Raw genomic sequence first — 16,123 nt, forward strand, 5'->3', positions numbered from 1 at the left:
CCTGCAGAATCACTCCTGTTTTGGGGGGTGTCTTGCTAATTGCCTATAATTTCCACCTTTTGTCTATACCATTTGCACAACAGCATGTGAAATTTATTGTCAATCAGTTTTGCTTCCTAAGTAGACAGTTTGATTTCACAGAAGTGTGATTGACTTGGAGTTACATTGTGCTGTTTAAGTGTTCCCTTTATTTTTTTGAGCAGTGTATTTCTAACAGCAACAACAGCACAATGGTCACTTAAATCATTACAAAAACACCAATCGCAGAATATTTATGTGGAACATTTGTTAAATCTACCCTGATTGATTTGATATCATCTGAGCATTTAAGATTTAGGCGAGTGTGTGAGTTAATCAACTGGGTAAGATTCATAGAATTACAAAACATTGTTAAATCATCAGACACCAGCTTTAACCAACACCAGTTGAGATCACCAATCAAGATCATTTCACTGTAAAGAAGTTTAGACATAAGGTGCATCAAAGAAGAAAATGCTATTTTCTACATTGTTGAATACAACTATGAAATAACAAATGGAATCATGTAGTAACCAAAAAAGTGTGAAACATATCAAAACATATATCATATATTTGAGATTCTTCAAATAGCCACCCTATACCTTGATGACAGCTTTGCACACTCTTGGCATTCTCTAAACCAACTTCACCTGGAATGCTTTTCCAACAGTCTTGAAGGAGTTCACACATATGCTGAGCACTTGTTGGCTGTTTTTCCTTTACACTGCGGTCCTACTCATCTCAAAACATCTCAATTTGGTTGAGGTCGGGGGATTGTGGAGGCCAGGTTATCTAATGCAGCACTCCGTCACTCTCCTTCTTGGTAAAATAGCCCTTACACCGCCTGGAGGTGTGTTGGGACATTGTCCTGATGAAAAACAAATGAATTATCCTGAGTGGCGCAGTGGTCTAAGGCAAGCTGTGCAGTTAGAGATCCTGGTTGGAGTCCAGACTCCGTCGCAGCCGGCCGCGACCGGGAGACCCATGGGGCGGCACATTCATCTACTGCAAATCTACCATTCCAGTGTTTTTAATTGCTATATTGTATTTACTTCGCCACCATGGCCTATTTATTGCCCTTCTACCTCCCTTATCTCACCTAATTTGCTCACATTGTATATAGACTTGTTTTTCTACTGTATTATTGACTATGTTTGTTTACTCCATGTGTAACTCTGTGTTGTTGTATGTGTCGAACTGCTTTGCTTTATGTTGGCCAGGTCGCAGTTGTAAATGAGAACTTGTTCACAACTTGCCTACTTGGTTAAATAAAGGTGAAATAAAAAAATAAATATCAATAAGCTACGAAGGAGCACGTCGACGTCACTAGAATGATGACAAGCAATTTGAACGGATTATAAAGGGAATCATAGAATTCCAAACTCATTTCTATGGCAACACAGTTGTCAATTTTGTAAACAATAATTTTCGAACGTGTGTTGCCAAGAGACATCTAACCGACGTTCTATGGAACGTTTTCTGTGCGAAAACAACTTCCGTTTGCTGCTGACAACAAACTTGTTTGATTTTTGACACCTGAGATAGAACAATCGACTGGAAAATGCCTGGGTGCTTTTCAAGACTGGCGGAGAGAGTGCGTGGACGTCGGCGGCCTACTGCGTCGACAGGTTGTTCAAATTCATTTGTGGCTTGTTTTTCTTGTCTTTTTCTGTTTTGCAGGGTTCGTGATTGTCGACAGGTGGACAGCGACTTCGAAGAGGGTATGTGGAGTTTAAAACTCTTATTTTACGACATTTAACAATGTCATTATAATTTGCAAAATGTTGTGTATTTCTATAATTCAGACTTGGCAAAAATGCTTGTGCTAGAGATGTTGTAGCTACCTAGCTTGCTAGCTAACATTAACTTTAGTAACTGTTGCTAAGCGATCGACTTTTGCTTCCTAGCTAGCTAGTATTAGCAGTCTTGCTACGTTTTATGTCCTAACAATTGTTTATTTTATATTCCAATGTTCCTCAATTTAGAAACAACTGTCCTGGATGAGGTCCAGTTGGATGTGCCATTGGATGATGTGCCAGATGTTCCACAGCTGCCAGTCCTCCTTGATGTCCAGAATGCTGCTATCATCCTTGAGGATGTGCCAGATGTGCAGACAATCCTTGAGGTACAATTTTCTGAAAGTTTGGAGTTTTATGTTTGAAAAATATCCCAGATATTCAAGTTGTCTCTTTGACATGAAACAAATCTCTTGTCTGCTTTCTGCTTTAGGAGGCCACTGGCAATTGGCAGTTGATTCCGATTAGCTTCAGCCCCCTGTACTGTGGGCCTGTTGTGATCAGGGTCAGAGACCCCCCCACACACAGTCACATCACGGTTACTATGTTTACAGTTTCCAACATGAATGTATTGTAATGTGCAGAACAATGCCAGTCCGGTGGTTAAAGCTTGGAGAACTTTCCAGTTCATCAGCCCCATCATCACCTACATGCGTGGGGGATCCCAGGTATGTGTCTTTGCAACTTCCTAATCTACATTGTCAGTCATTTGATCTTGATGGAAATGTGTCACAGCGATTGCTGAAGTGGTTTTGTTGATGTTGTCTTGTTGTTTATCTCAACAGCAGGTGGTGGTGGGGATATACCACGTTAGTAGGGTGAGAGGCCTGGAGACTCAACTGGTGTGGGCCATCTCCAAGGAGACAGCCAGGCTTAGTCCAGAGGGCATCCCCTACTGTGCCACCAATGTGCAGTCCATCACTTGGATCCAGGTAAGACGTAAATACTACTGAAATAGTATTAGATTAGGCTTTTCTTCACTTATTCCATTTGGCCTTAACATGTATTCTCTCTCTGTCAGCGTGTGGCTGGCAGGGTGACCCACTATGTGTCTCACCTCCGCCACGAGATGTCTGTGGACGTGACGCTTGGCTTCTACCAGGTAAATAAACGATTTCCTATGTATATAGACAAGACATTACTGGGCATTTTTGCATTAGATTTGGTGTGTTTTCTAATATTGTGTGTGTGGTAAACAGGTGTGTTCTGTGTGTTTTGAGCAGCAGACTGATGTCTCAGTGGTGTACGCCACTCTCCACATGGGGCTGGACGGGCTTCTCTCCTCTTCAGCGTGGTCGGAGGCTGCATCCTTCTCTACGCCCACCACTCAGCAGTTCACTGACCCAGAGCCTGAGGGCCATTACTGCTATAAGGTCAGACGTTACACACACATACTATTGACTAAGAGCATTAAGATCCTTCCATTGACCGATTGTTTGTTATGTCATTGCATTGGTCACTGATTTTGAATGCTTGTTTTGTTGTCGTAGGGTTGGGAGGAGGACCTGCTGCCTGAGGAGAGGGAGGTTCCTCTGCTAAAGTGAGTTCCTCTAAATGTCTGTGTAGTCTGGGCTTGTCAGATGCTGAAGGATAGTGGTCATAATGCTGTTATCCCCCATTGACTCTGATGGTTGACATGCTCCATTCCCTCCCTTTCACAGCCTCTACCTTACCACCAAGAGAGTGGAGGACATCGCCCTGAGGCTCGTCTCCCTGCGCCAGGCCTTCACTGTGAGTGGACCCACTTTTCTTTTTCTCTCTGTGACTTCTTGTTCTGTCTCCTAGAGGAAGATGCCTCACCCTAACTCTTCCCTCTCCCCTAGACCCTGCTTGGTTCCACCCTGAGCAGGAACCATCTGTTTGTGGCGGGAAAGGTCCTACTGGGCGCACTGGTTCAGGCCAACCACATGGTAACTCACTAAAGAGAGCGTCCCTGAGGGGAAATGTGTTCTGTTCACTAAGATGCTCTTTTCTTTGTCATAGGACGAGGCCAAGTTCATCCGTACCTATAACGACTTTGTGGACTACCTGAGTGACCCCTCCAAGCGGAATGACATTGAGAGGGAGCTGGCTGAGGCAAAGGTGAGTTCATTAACTCTTTCAAGTCTCACTGAGTTCTTCCACATGCATGTCTTTTATACATCACAGTAGCTGATCTATATGAAATCATTCCTATTTTCTCCAAACGTGTTTTCTTGTCCTAGATCCATCATGTGAACATGATAGATGTCCTCTTTGAGCTGTTGCTGTTTGGGATGATGACAGCTAAGAAGTCCCTGATGGTGGTAAGTAGCATCTCACTGGTACATGTTTTGATATCTCTCTATTAGCAGTTTCACTTAAATTCCTCTTCTCTTCTATTCTCTCCTCTTTTCTCCTCCTTTGTTTCCTTTAGCACCCCGGTGGGTTTGTGGAGCATCTGTACGCTCTCCTGTACTCCTTCCTGCCCACTGCTGCCAACATGGAGCCAGAGGCTGACAGATACCTGCTGCTGCTCAATGTAAGAGTCAAGAGGTTACTTCCTGTTTACTTCCATATTCTTAGTGTACTTCCTTTTTACTTCCTTATTCATGGTTAACCAGGTTCCAATGTAATTTTAGGGGGAGTATTTCTAATTGTCTCTCTCCTCTTGATAAGCTAGTAACTCAGAGCCATTTTCTATGTGTTGTGTGGTGTTCTCTTCAGGGCGGGCTGATGGCTCTGCTAGAGGACATGTTTGGCCAGCAGCTGGCCTGGTACTTTAACCCAGAGCCTCTGGTCACGGAGCTCTCCAGCCTCCTGGAGTACCACTTGGAGAACCTCATGGCCAGCATGTAGTCCTACTGCAGGGACCATACTCCTTTCTCCTTCTCTCTCTCTTTTGAAGGAATTAAGGACTTGAAGTGCTTTGTTGATCCCTGATTAGTTAACACCCATTAATTTAATGTATTCTCTTGTTTTCTCTCCCCACAGGATTCTTGTGACACTTTGCCACCCAAGAGGGATCCAGACACCAATGCACTACATTACTTTGCATTGAATTTGACATTTTTAAATAAAATAAGTTGTAGTTCAAAAACATTTTTGTTTCCGTCTTTTCATCTATTTGATTTTATGACCATTTCCTCTTCCTAGAGGTATAATGCTAATATTAGATTATTACATGAACAATGATGCTTTATTATCTGCATATGGAAATAAAAAAACAATGTTTAGTTGATTTACAGATACTACAGGCCCACACTTTTTATGGTTTTGTACTGTGGTTTGTGATACTGTACTATTTAAAAACATGTAGGACTACATACACTGAGTGCACAAAACATTAGGAACGTCTTCCTAATATTGAGTTGCACACCCTTTTTCCCTCAGAACAGCCTCAATTCATCGGGGCATGGACTCTACAAGCTGCACTAAGCGTTCCACAAGGATGCTGGCCCATGTTGTGTCAAGTTGGCTGGACGTCCTTTGCGTGGTGGACCATTTTTGATACACATGGGAAACTGTTGAGCATGAAAAAAACAGCAGTGTTGCAGTTCTTGACACACTTAACCCGGTGCGCCTGGCACCTACTACCATACCCCGTTCAAAGGCACTTAAATCTTTTGTCTTGTCGAATCACCCTCTGAATGACACACACAATCCATGTCTCAATTCTCTCAAGGTTTTAAAATCTTTCTTTAACTCCCCTTCATCTACACTGATTGAAGTGGATTCAACAAGTGACATCAATAAGGGGTCATAGCTTTCACTTGGTCAGTCTGTCATGGAAAGAGCATGTGTCCTCAATGTTTTATATTATCAGTGTGTTTAGTAACCTGGTACAGTATAACGTTTACCACTAGAGGGGGTAATTGCTTCAGTCTTGAATGTTACTTCTCCCTATACTTACTCTACATTAACAGTCTGCCATTGTAGACTCCGGTAACTCGGGAATCTGAGTTTTTTATATTTGCCATTAATGTCTGAACCATTTACCATCTTTCCCACTGAAACCAGTAATGTTAGCGTTCATGTGAGAGAGGGTGTAGTAGTGCATACTGACCACTAGTTGGATCATAGTGTGGGTGGTGGAGTTCATGCAGGAACACAGAGGGTAGAGGCATTCTCCATCACAGTAGAAGGCAGACTAACAGGTAGGAGCCAATACCCAGTCCTAACGGAGAGAAATACCATAGAAATAGAATGACAAGATTAGATGAATGACTAGAACAGACTCTTTCAATGAGAAATACATGATAAAGAATCCAAAGAACATACTCTACAATGCACATCCTACACAAATGCCTTGCTTCCCTAAAAATACTGTGTGTTACAGCAAATAAGATGGTAAAATGTTAGTTCATGATTATCTATTCAGTACAATGAGTAGTTAAGAGAGATAGAATCTCACCTTCCAGCCTTGTTCACTGAATCTCACATATAATTCATGTCTCTTACAAGCCTGACGCCCACACATGGCTGAGATCTGAAAGGGACCAAAAAATATGTTATGAACCAGGAAAGACTAATGTACACTTTGGATGCATTGGATGAAATGTACACTCAACTTAAGTAATTTTGTAATTGGGATGACCTATCCCTTTAAATTGTGTATAAAACAAGTTTAACTACAAGACGAAAAACCAGTGTTGTCCCCCTGACCTTGTATGTATACTGGGCAAGGGCAGGTCGTATTTGGGCTTCTTCTTAAGGGGGTTGGGTTTCAGGGCGCCTGGGGGGCGACAAGGGTCCTGGCTGACCCTGAAGTAGTTGGTTAGATGAGTACTTGAAGGCTTATATCTATGTTTTGGAATGTTGGATGTTGATTTTGGGAGGCTTCCATCATGGAAAAGGGACCAGACCACTTTTTTTGTTGGTTAACCTAAACGAATCACGACCCTCTATAGAATAACAACAGTTGACTGCTATTTAACTAATAGTTTGACTGTCAAATCCATGTATTGGATAGGGTTAGGGTTAGGTTGACTTTTATGGAGAGACCAGCCCAAATTTTCTGTGCCATTTCCTGGGCATTTCATTACCTCCGCGTTCTAAGTTCTGCGCGTTCTAAGTTCTGCGCAACCCAGCGCTTGGAAAAATCAATGGTACAAAACCTAAGATATTGATCTTGTAAGAGGTGCGTAACGGGCTGCAGGGAAGTCAGGCACAGGAGAGCAGAACTGGGTAATAACCGAAGCAGTTTAATGAGGAAAAAAACAACGGCTCCCAGAACAACAAAATATGGGTTGAAATAATCCATCGCAAACCAGTCTGAAGTGCACATACACTTTACAACAAACAATTCCACACACAGACATGGGGGGAACAGAGGGTTATTTACACGTCAAGTAATGAGGGAATGTAAACCAGGTGTGTGGGAAAACAAGACAAAACAAATGGAAAATGATAGGTGGATTGGCGATTGCTAGAAGACCGGTGACGTTGAACGCCGCCCGAACAAGGAGAGGAACCGACTTCGGCGGAAGTCGTGACATTACCCCCCTCCCTTGACGCGGGGCTCCAGCAGCACGCCAACACCGGCCTCGGGGACGACCAGGAAGGCGAGGTGCAGGGCGATCCGGACGGAGACGGGGGAAATCCTGCATGATTGAATTGTCCAACACAACCTCCACCAGAACCCAGCATCTCTCCTCCGGACCGTACCCCTCCCACTCCACGAGTTACTGAAGGCCCCTCGCCCGATTCCTCGAATCCAGTATGGAGCGAAAGGCATACGCCGGGTCCCCCTCGATGTCCAGAGGGGGCAGAGGAACCACCCGCACCTCAGACCCCTGGAGCGGACCAGCCACCACCGGCCTGAGGAGACATACATGGATTGAGGGTTAATACGGTAATCGAGTGGGAGCTGTAACCTGTAACACACCTCGTTCAGTCTCCCCAGGACTTTAAACAGCCCCACAAACCGCGGACCCAGCTTCCGGCAGGGCAGGCGGAGGGGCAGGTTTCGGGTCGAGAGCCAGACCTGGCACCGGGACCTCACTGCGGAGACGGTCTGCGCTGGCTTTCTGGCGCAGCACGGCGCTGAAGGTGAACATGGGAGGCGTCCCATGTCACCTCCGCGTGCCGGAACCAGTCGTCCACCGCAGGAGCCTCGGTCTGACTCTGATGCCAAGGAGCCAGAACCGGCTGATACCCCAGTATGCACTGGAAGGGGGAGAGGTTAGTGGAGGAGTGGCGAAGCGAGTTCTGGGCCATCTCTGCCCAGGGCACGAACGCCGCCTGCTCCCCCGGCCGGTCCTGGCAACAAGACCACAGAAACCTACCCACATCCTGGTTAACTCTCTCCACCTGCCCGTTACTCTCGGGGTGAAAACCTGAGGTAAGGCCTGATCGAGACCGCCAGACGCTCCATGAACGCTCTCCAGACCCTCGACATGAACTGGGGACCTCGGTCAGACACTGTATCCTCAGCCACCCCGTAGTGCCGGAAGACATGAGTGAACAAGGCCTCAGCAGTCTGTAGGGCCGTAGGGAGAACGGGCAGAGGAAGGAGACGGCAGGACTTGGAGAAACGGTCCACCCTGACCAGGATCGTGGTGTTACCCTGTGAGGGGGGAGATCTGTGAGAAAATCTATCGACAGGTGAGACCATGGCCGTTGTGGAACGGGTAAGGGGTGTAACGTACCTCTAGGCAGGTGCCTAGGAGCCTTACACTGGGCGCACACCGAGCAGGAGGAAACATAAACCCTCACGTCCTTAGCCAAGGTGGGCCACCAGTACTTCCCAATCAAACAGCGCACTGTCTGACCGATACCTGGATGACCAGAGGAGGGTGACGTGTGAGCCCAATAGGTCAGCCGGTCACGGACAGCAGACGGAACGTACAGACGCCCAGCGGGACACTGGAGAGGAGTGGGCCCTGCCCATAACGCCTATTCAATGTCCGCGTCCAGCTCCCAAACTACCAGTGCCACCAGGCAGGAGGCCGGGAGTATGGTGGTGGGTTCCATGGGCCGCTCCTCTGTGTCATACAGCCAGGACAGTGCGTCTGCCTTGACATTCTGGGAACCTGGTCTGTACAAAAGGGTGAAAACAAAACGGGTGAAAAACATGGCCCACCTTGCCTGGCGAGGATTCTCCTCGCTGCCCGGATGTACTCCAGATTGCAGTGGTCAGTCCAGATGAGAAAAGGGTGTTTTCCCCCTCAAGCCAATGTCTCCACGCCTTCAAAGCCTTGATGACAGCCAGCAGCTCCCGGTCCCCCACGTCATAGTTTCGCTCCGCCGGGCTGAGCTTCCTCGAGAAGAAGGCACAAGGGTGGAGCTTCGGTGGCGTACCCGAGCGCTGAGAGAGCACGGCTCCTATCCCAGCCTTGGTCCACCTCCACTGTGAACGCCAAAAAGGGATCCGGATGGCCCAGCACGGGATCCGAGGTAAACAGAGCCCTTAGGTGACCAAAAGCCCTGTCCGCCTCAGCCGACCACTGCAGACGTACCGGGCCCCCATTCAGCAGTGAGGTAATGGGAGCCGCTACCTGACCAAAACCCCGGATAAACCTCCGGTAGTAATTGTCAAACCCTAGAAACCGCTGCACCTCCTTTACCATGGTGGGAGTCGGCCAATTACGCACGGATGAAATGTGGTCACTCTCCATCTCCACCCCTGAGGTGGAAATGTGGTACCCTAGGAAGGAGACAGACTGCTGGAAGAACAGGCATTTCTCAGCCTTGACGTACACTCGTCTCCACTCGTCTCCCTCCCGGAAACGCAACAGGTTGTAAGCGCTCCTGAGATCTAGTTTGGTGAAGAAGCGCACCCCGTGCATTGACTCAATCGCTGTGGCTATGAGAGGTAGCGGGTAACTGTACTTCACAGTGATCTGGTTTAGGGCTCAATAGGCAATACACGGGCGCAGACCTCCCTCCTTCTTCTTCACAAAAAAATAAACTTGAGGAGGCGGGTGAAGTGGAGGACCGAATGTACCCCTTATGCAGATATTCGGAGACAAATGTTTCCATAGCCGCCGCCTGTGACAGGGGATACACGTGACACCTGGGAAGTGCAGCGTCTACCAGGAGATGTATCGCACAATCCCTGCAACGATGGGGTGGTAATTGAGTTGCCTTCTTTTTGGAGAAGGTGAGAGCCAAATCGGAATATTCGGGGAGATTGCGCACGGTGGAGACCTGGTCTGGAGTTTCCACCGTAGTAGCACCAACGGAAACCCCTAGACACCTCCCCGCGACAATCCCGTGAGAGCCCTTCGTTGCCATGAAACAGTGGGGTCATGACAGGCTAACCAGGGTAGGTCTAGCACCACGGGTAATGCAGGAGAGTCAAGGAGGAAGAGACTGAGCGGAAACGGTGGCCTCTCTAATCAACCCTGACCATATTGGTTGACTAAGGCGTGAACTGGGAAGGGCATAGCCACTGGAACAATGGGGATCCCTAAACTATAGGCAAATGATCTGTCTATAAAATTCCCAGTCGCGCCTGAATCGATGAACGCTTTATGCTGGGAATGCGGGGAAAACTCAGGAAAAGTAACATACAAAAACATGTGTGCAACAGAGGGCTCTGGGTAAGAATGGTGCCAGCTAACCTGGGGTGACGCCAGAGTGCCCTGCTTGCTGCCTCGACCCCCAGAGGACCCAACCCGGCATCGACCGGCAGTGTGACCTCTGCGGCCACAGATGGTGCACGTGAAGGAACCTCCTCCGGTCTCCCTGAGCGCAGCACCTCCCAGCTCCATGGGCATCGGAGCGCTGGTGCTGGGAGATGGAACCGACAGACTCCGCTCTGGACGTCTGTGGGTAGCCAGCAGGTTATCCAGCCAACTAAAAATGGCATATCAGTTTGGATACTGTAATATTCATATGTGTAAACATACTGAATTATAATTGGATGCATTTTTCCGCCATATCATACTGTTCTATGATTGGTTAAGACCACCCAAATGGTTAGGTCATGGTCAGTTTGATGCTGGTTGGCGATACGTGAACATTCCAGTTGTGTTGTAAGGGGCTTAATACAGTTGTATTCCAGCCACTAGGGGGTACTCTGGGGAAGCCCATGGGAAATAAAGAAATATAGTTTAAGTAAATTGGGAAGAGTACGAATGAAAAACTAAAGAAAGACTGTAAACGGCCGTTACCTGTGCTAACATGATTCAAAGTGAGGTAAACCGTAGTTTTCGTGTTGTAGTTTATACGATAAGCTCATTGGAAGGGTAACATACACAGGATGTACATAAATGGGCATGAACACATGACACAGAAAATAAAATATTGACAATTAGAAATTCAAAATGCATCTAAATATATTTCGTTCTGTCTTTGGAATACATTAAAAAAATTAGTAAAAAAAAATATATATGTATAAAATATACTTGTCTGTACAGTAAGTAAATGAATCCTACAGACGAAGAACCATATATGTGACAATTTTTCCATTTTAAGAGAATCAGTTATTTTTATATTATTCATTGTATGTACCACATTAGGTGTTTTATGGTTGACAAATAATTATCCATATCCAGTAGCACGCTTGTATGAAGGTGTGGTTATTTACAGGCAATTTGTTATATGCTATGGAGGTGCATTTGTTACTTTTTGTCAAAATAATTGTTCTGACAGCAATTTTTTCTCCGACAGAAAAGGAAGTCAAAGCGGACACCTACGAAGATGGCATCTCAGGTAAGCAGCACTGGGCTGTATTGACGTATCCTCAAACAATGACATGTGCTGCTTTAGATTGAACGGTCATATCTCAGTTATTGTTTTCTTTACTTTCAGAGAGCGAGCTGACCAAGGGCGTCGAAAATGTAGATATTGCCAGATGTTCACTGTGTGAGGACCAGGCCGTGGAAGCTTTATTGCTGGCAAAGTGTCCCTAACCAGAGGTAATTAAACTGTTCTGTGTTATTTTTCTCCATCTCTGCCTGTCTTGTTGTACATGGAATCTGTCTCACATGCATGAATTTAAAAAAAAAACTTACGATGTCAGCTGCTAATTTTCAGATTTACAGCCATTTTCACTGGACTATCTGTTGCTGCTAAGTCATGGGTTAGCCTTGCAATAACCAAGTGGTGAGACACCTATTGGCATTATCTTCTATTGTTTGTCCTCATGGGTATGTTTTTCAGCTTAAAGTACTCTGTAGCCACTCACGTCATCCCTCTCCCCCTAAATCCTCTAGGTTATATCAGCTGTTTTGTTGAACCTCTCCCGCATCTGAACTGGCTGACAGAGGGCACAGCCTGATCATAGGTGAGATGTCACTTGGTTGAGTCAACAGGAAGTATTATTAAAGAGATGCTTTACATTGAAACCCCAGAGTTAATGATCCAAGGTCAGTTTTGCATTTCACCTCCTGATTTGAGATGACTGACCGTGTTAGACATTAAAAAAACAAGGCTTAATCATGCTCTCTCGTCTGCAGGTATGTTTTGATGTGAGAGGAATCCAGTCCCGACAGCGCAATTGTGATGAACTGAGAGAATATTAGGGTAGCACTGTCATTCATGAATCATATGCTATCTGCCGCTGTTCTTACCTCTTTACCCACCTCATCTTCTAATGCACACCATATGTGCATTGAAGTACAGATTTGCCTACCTTCTTTTTTTAACTAGGCAAGTCAGATAAGAATGACGGCCTAAGAACTGCCTTGTTCAGGGACAGAAGGACAGACCTTGTCGGCTCGGGGATTCGATCTTGCAACCTTCCGGTTACTAGTCCACCTACCCGCCCAAGATTGAACTTGTATTTATAATATTACAATTAAAATGCACTTCTTTCAATAAAGCGTTTCACATTCTCCACTGGTTGAAATACTATCCTGTGTCCGTCCTCAGATTAATGGAGTTAAATGTGCATAGGTTTTTTTCTCTCTGTATATATGAATTACAGATCAATCATGTTTAGTCTATTGTATAGTTACAATGTGTAATCATTGATATCCCAGGAGCAGTAAACACTGTTGAAGTGTATAATTGTAATACATGCAGACACCGCATCATTTAAATAATGGCATTTGATATGACTGAAAAATACTGTCTCAGTCATACCTGAACCGCACCTTTATTTGCCAAGGAAGAGTACATGACCGGTGAATATATTCAATGTACAGACTACAGTACATGTGTATATAGGACTTGCATCCATGGCACATTAAAGTTATATTCTACTCTAGGCTTCATTAATGCCATTCAGCCTTGAGGTTCATAGATTGGTATGAATATTAGTTCAGAACTTTACGTTTTAGGGTCCATATCCAGATCGGCTACATAGTTATTTTTAACCCGACACAATAAGCAAGTAAATAGTTAGCTAGCTATGTTACTTCAGCTGCATTGCAAGGTAAGCTTACACAATTGTGCAGTCAATGCGTTTGTCTCTACATTAACACATTCCTCTCAAATTGTACATTTGCTTGACTCGTTAAGACGTCAGCCATCTTCGTTGAGCGCCACAAGGCAACGGTGGCTCGCGTCAAAATTCGTCATCACAAAGCCTTGGGACCCAAATGCATTATGAGTGCTGTCGTGGCAATTTCCTGTATTACCAAATGAGGAGAGTTACAAACCACACACCAGTCAGAGTTATACTTAAACTTCATCTTTAATAATGTGAGCTTTACCAAAGCCCTGTGACATTCAACAATTCACTATCTATGAAATGTTGAGAGTTCCAACATATTGGCAACTGAGATCTTTTATAGCAAAGATATACCCCTCTCATCTTACATGACGAACCACAGATCTTAGGAAAACTTCACAAAGGGCCTTTTACTTGAGAAAGGAGTATCCCTTAGGCAGATTGCATTTGCTATAAATTATCGCTCAGTTTGGTCTCTAAAACGAGGTTGTAATCTCGTTCCTGGTACTTCATAGTACCAAAACATTACCTCATCCAAGGCATAACTGTCACGACTTCTGCCGAAGTCGTTGCCTCTCCTTGTCCGGGCGGTGTTCGGCGGTCGACTTCACCGGTCTTCTATCCATCATCGATCCATTTTTCATTTTCCATTGGTTTTGTCTTGTCTTCCCACACACCTGTTGTCAATCCTATTCATTACCTGTTGTGTATTTAACCCTCTGTTTCCCTTCATGTGTTTGTCAGAGATTGTTCGTTGTCAAGTGTTGTGTTGTTTGTGTATAGGTGTGCGATGGGTCTTCGTACCCAGATTTGTATTATATTTTTCCGTGAGTGTTATGGAGCAGATTACTGGGACTTTAATTAAAGTACTCCATGCTACACTCTATTTTGACTCTCCTGCGCCTGACTTCCTCTGCCACTTATACACGCCACTGTGACAATAACTCAATATACTAAGGAGCATCAAAAGTCGTACTATAAATTCTCAGACAACACAAAGATTCCTTGATGCCCTTCCAGACTCCCTCTGCCTACCCAAGGACGTCAGAGGACAAAAATCTATTAACCACCTAACTGAGGCACTCAATTTAACCTTGCGCAATACCCTAGATGCAGTCGCACCCCTAAAAACTTCAAACGTTTGTCATAAGAAACTAGCTCCCTGGTATACAGAAAATACCCGAACTCTGAAGCAAGCTTCCAGAAAACTGGAACGGAACTGGCGCCACACCAAACTGGAAGTCTTCCGACTAGCTTGGAAAGACAGTAGTAACGTGCAGTAACGAAGAGCCCTCACTGCTGCTCGATCATTCTATTTTTCCAACTTAATTGAGGAAAATAAGAACAATCCGAAATGTCTTTTTGATACTGTCGCAAAGCTAACTAAAAAGCAGCATTCCCCAAGTGAGGATGGCTTTCACTTCAGCAGTAATAAATTCATGAACTTCTTTGAAGAAAAGATCATGATCATTAGAAAGCAAATTACGGACTCCTCTTTAAATCTGCGTATTCCTCCAATAAAGCCTCTCTTGAAAAAGCCAAACTTTGACCCAGAAAATATAAAAAACTATCGGCCTATATCGAATCTTCCATTCCTCTCAATTTTAGAAAGCTGTTGACATGACAAACAATGTATACGAAATGCTTTTGTCTGGTTTTAGACCCCATCATAGCACTAAGACTGCACTTGTGAAGGTGGTAAATGACCTTTAAATGGCACAGACCGAGGCTCTGCATCTGTCCTCGTGCTCCTAGACCTTAGTGCTGCCTTTGATACCATCGATCACCACGTTCTTTTGGAGAGATTGGAAACCCAAATTGGTCTACACGGACAAGTTCTGGCCTGGTTTAGATCTTATCTGTCGGAAAGATATCAGTTTGTCTCTGTGAATGGTTTGTCCTCTGACAAATCAACTGTACATTTCGGTGTTCCTCAATGTTCCGTTTTGGGACCACTATTGTTTTCACTATATATTTTACCTCTTGGGGATGTCATTCGAAAGCATAATGTTAACTTTCACTGCTATGCGGATGACACACAGCTGTACATTTCAATGAAACATGGTGAAGCCCCAAAATTGCCCTCACTAGAAGCCTATGTTTCAGACATAAGGAAGTGGATGGCTGCAAACTTTCTACTTTTAAACTCGGACAAAACAGAGATGCTTGTTCTAGGTCCCAAGAAACAAAGAGATCTTCTGTTGAATCTGACAATTAATCTTGATGGTTGTAAAGTCGTCTCAAATAAAACTGTGAAGGACCTCGGCGTTACTCTGAACCTTGATCTCTCTTTTGACAAACATATCAAGACTGTTTCAAGGACAGCTTTTTTCCATCTACGTAACATTGCAAAAATCAGAAACGTTCTGTCCAAAAATGATGCAGAAAAAGTAATCCATGCTTTTGTTACTTCTAGGTTATACTACTGCAATGCTCTTCTTTCCGGCTACCTGGATAAAGCACTAAATAAACTTCAGTTAGTGCTAAATACGGCTGCTAGAATCCTGACTAGAACCCAAAATTGTTATCATATTACTACAGTGCTAGCCTCCCTACACTGGCTTCCTGTTAAGGCAAGGGCTAATTTCAAGGTTTTACTGCTAACCTATAAAACATTACATGAGCTTGCTCCTACCCCTCTTTCCGATTTGGTCCTGCCGTACATACCTACACATACGCTACGGTCACAAGACGCAGGCCTCCTTATTGTCCCTAGAATTTCTAAGCAAACAGCTGGAGGCAGGGCTTTCTCCTATAGAGCTCAAATTTTTATGGAATGGTCTGCCTACCCATATGAGAGACGCAGACTCGGTCTCAACTTTTAAGTCTTTACTGAGGACTCATCTCTTCAGTGGGTCATATGATTGAGTGTAGTCTGGCCCAGGAGTGTGAAGGTGAACGGAAAGGCTCTGGAGCAACGAACCGCCCTTGCCGTCTCTGCCTGGCAGGTTCCCCTCTCTCCACTGGGATTCTCTGCCTCTAACCCTATTACAGGGGCTGAGTCACT

At 45.0% G+C, this 16,123-nt stretch overlaps 1 protein-coding gene and 2 long non-coding RNA genes across 6 annotated transcripts; 2 read left to right on the forward strand and 1 right to left on the reverse strand.

The window, feature by feature from the left end:
• Positions 1-216: 216 nt before the first annotated feature.
• LOC129850612 (uncharacterized) lies at positions 217-6,263 on the reverse strand. The gene is made up of 3 exons (XR_008758821.1): positions 6,187-6,263; positions 5,839-5,949; positions 217-886 (listed from the first exon to the last, which is right to left on the reverse strand). It is a non-coding gene; the product is annotated as an uncharacterized LOC129850612 (long non-coding RNA).
• Positions 1,395-4,943, forward strand: LOC129850611 (uncharacterized). 3 transcript variants are annotated; one of them, XM_055916926.1, is made up of 14 exons: positions 1,396-1,739; positions 2,004-2,143; positions 2,248-2,319; positions 2,399-2,482; positions 2,600-2,746; positions 2,836-2,916; positions 3,038-3,187; positions 3,305-3,354; positions 3,476-3,545; positions 3,638-3,724; positions 3,798-3,896; positions 4,019-4,099; positions 4,210-4,314; positions 4,767-4,943. In XM_055916926.1, exons 1-14 carry the CDS (start codon positions 1,580-1,582, stop codon positions 4,926-4,928), a joined length of 1,488 nt encoding a protein of 495 aa, XP_055772901.1. In that variant the 5' UTR covers positions 1,396-1,579; the 3' UTR covers positions 4,929-4,943. The 3 variants fall into 3 exon arrangements, with proteins under 3 accessions (XP_055772902.1, XP_055772901.1, XP_055772903.1); XM_055916927.1 differs by lacking the exon at positions 2,248-2,319 and having other exon boundaries at positions 1,395-1,739; XM_055916928.1 differs by having other exon boundaries at positions 1,397-1,739; positions 4,210-4,874.
• A 5,288-nt stretch (positions 6,264-11,551) lies between the features above and the next one.
• Positions 11,552-12,556, forward strand: LOC129850613 (uncharacterized). Of its 2 annotated transcripts, none has more exons than XR_008758823.1 (3): positions 11,552-11,638; positions 11,936-12,006; positions 12,179-12,556. It is a non-coding gene; the product is annotated as an uncharacterized LOC129850613 (long non-coding RNA). The 2 variants fall into 2 exon arrangements; XR_008758822.1 differs by lacking the exon at positions 11,552-11,638 and adding an exon at positions 11,680-11,825.
• Positions 12,557-16,123: the final 3,567 nt, after the last annotated feature.

This window comes from Salvelinus fontinalis, unplaced genomic scaffold (assembly GCF_029448725.1).
Source record: "Salvelinus fontinalis isolate EN_2023a unplaced genomic scaffold, ASM2944872v1 scaffold_2142, whole genome shotgun sequence".
In the NCBI taxonomy this organism is placed as follows: Eukaryota; Metazoa; Chordata; class Actinopteri; order Salmoniformes; family Salmonidae; genus Salvelinus; species Salvelinus fontinalis.

What these genes read in the sequence shown, in the direction of transcription:
- LOC129850611 (XM_055916926.1), top strand. Translation starts at nt 1,580, where the DNA reads ATGCCTGGGTGCTTTTCAAGACTGGCGGAGAGAGTGCGTGGACGTCGG. An exon ending in CTAAGAAGTCCCTGATGGTG is followed by an intron (nt 4,100 to 4,209) that starts GTAAGTAGCATC and finishes TGTTTCCTTTAG; the next exon opens with CACCCCGGTGGGTTTGTGGA. An exon ending in GATACCTGCTGCTGCTCAAT is followed by an intron (nt 4,315 to 4,766) that starts GTAAGAGTCAAG and finishes CTCTCCCCACAG; the next exon opens with GATTCTTGTGACACTTTGCC.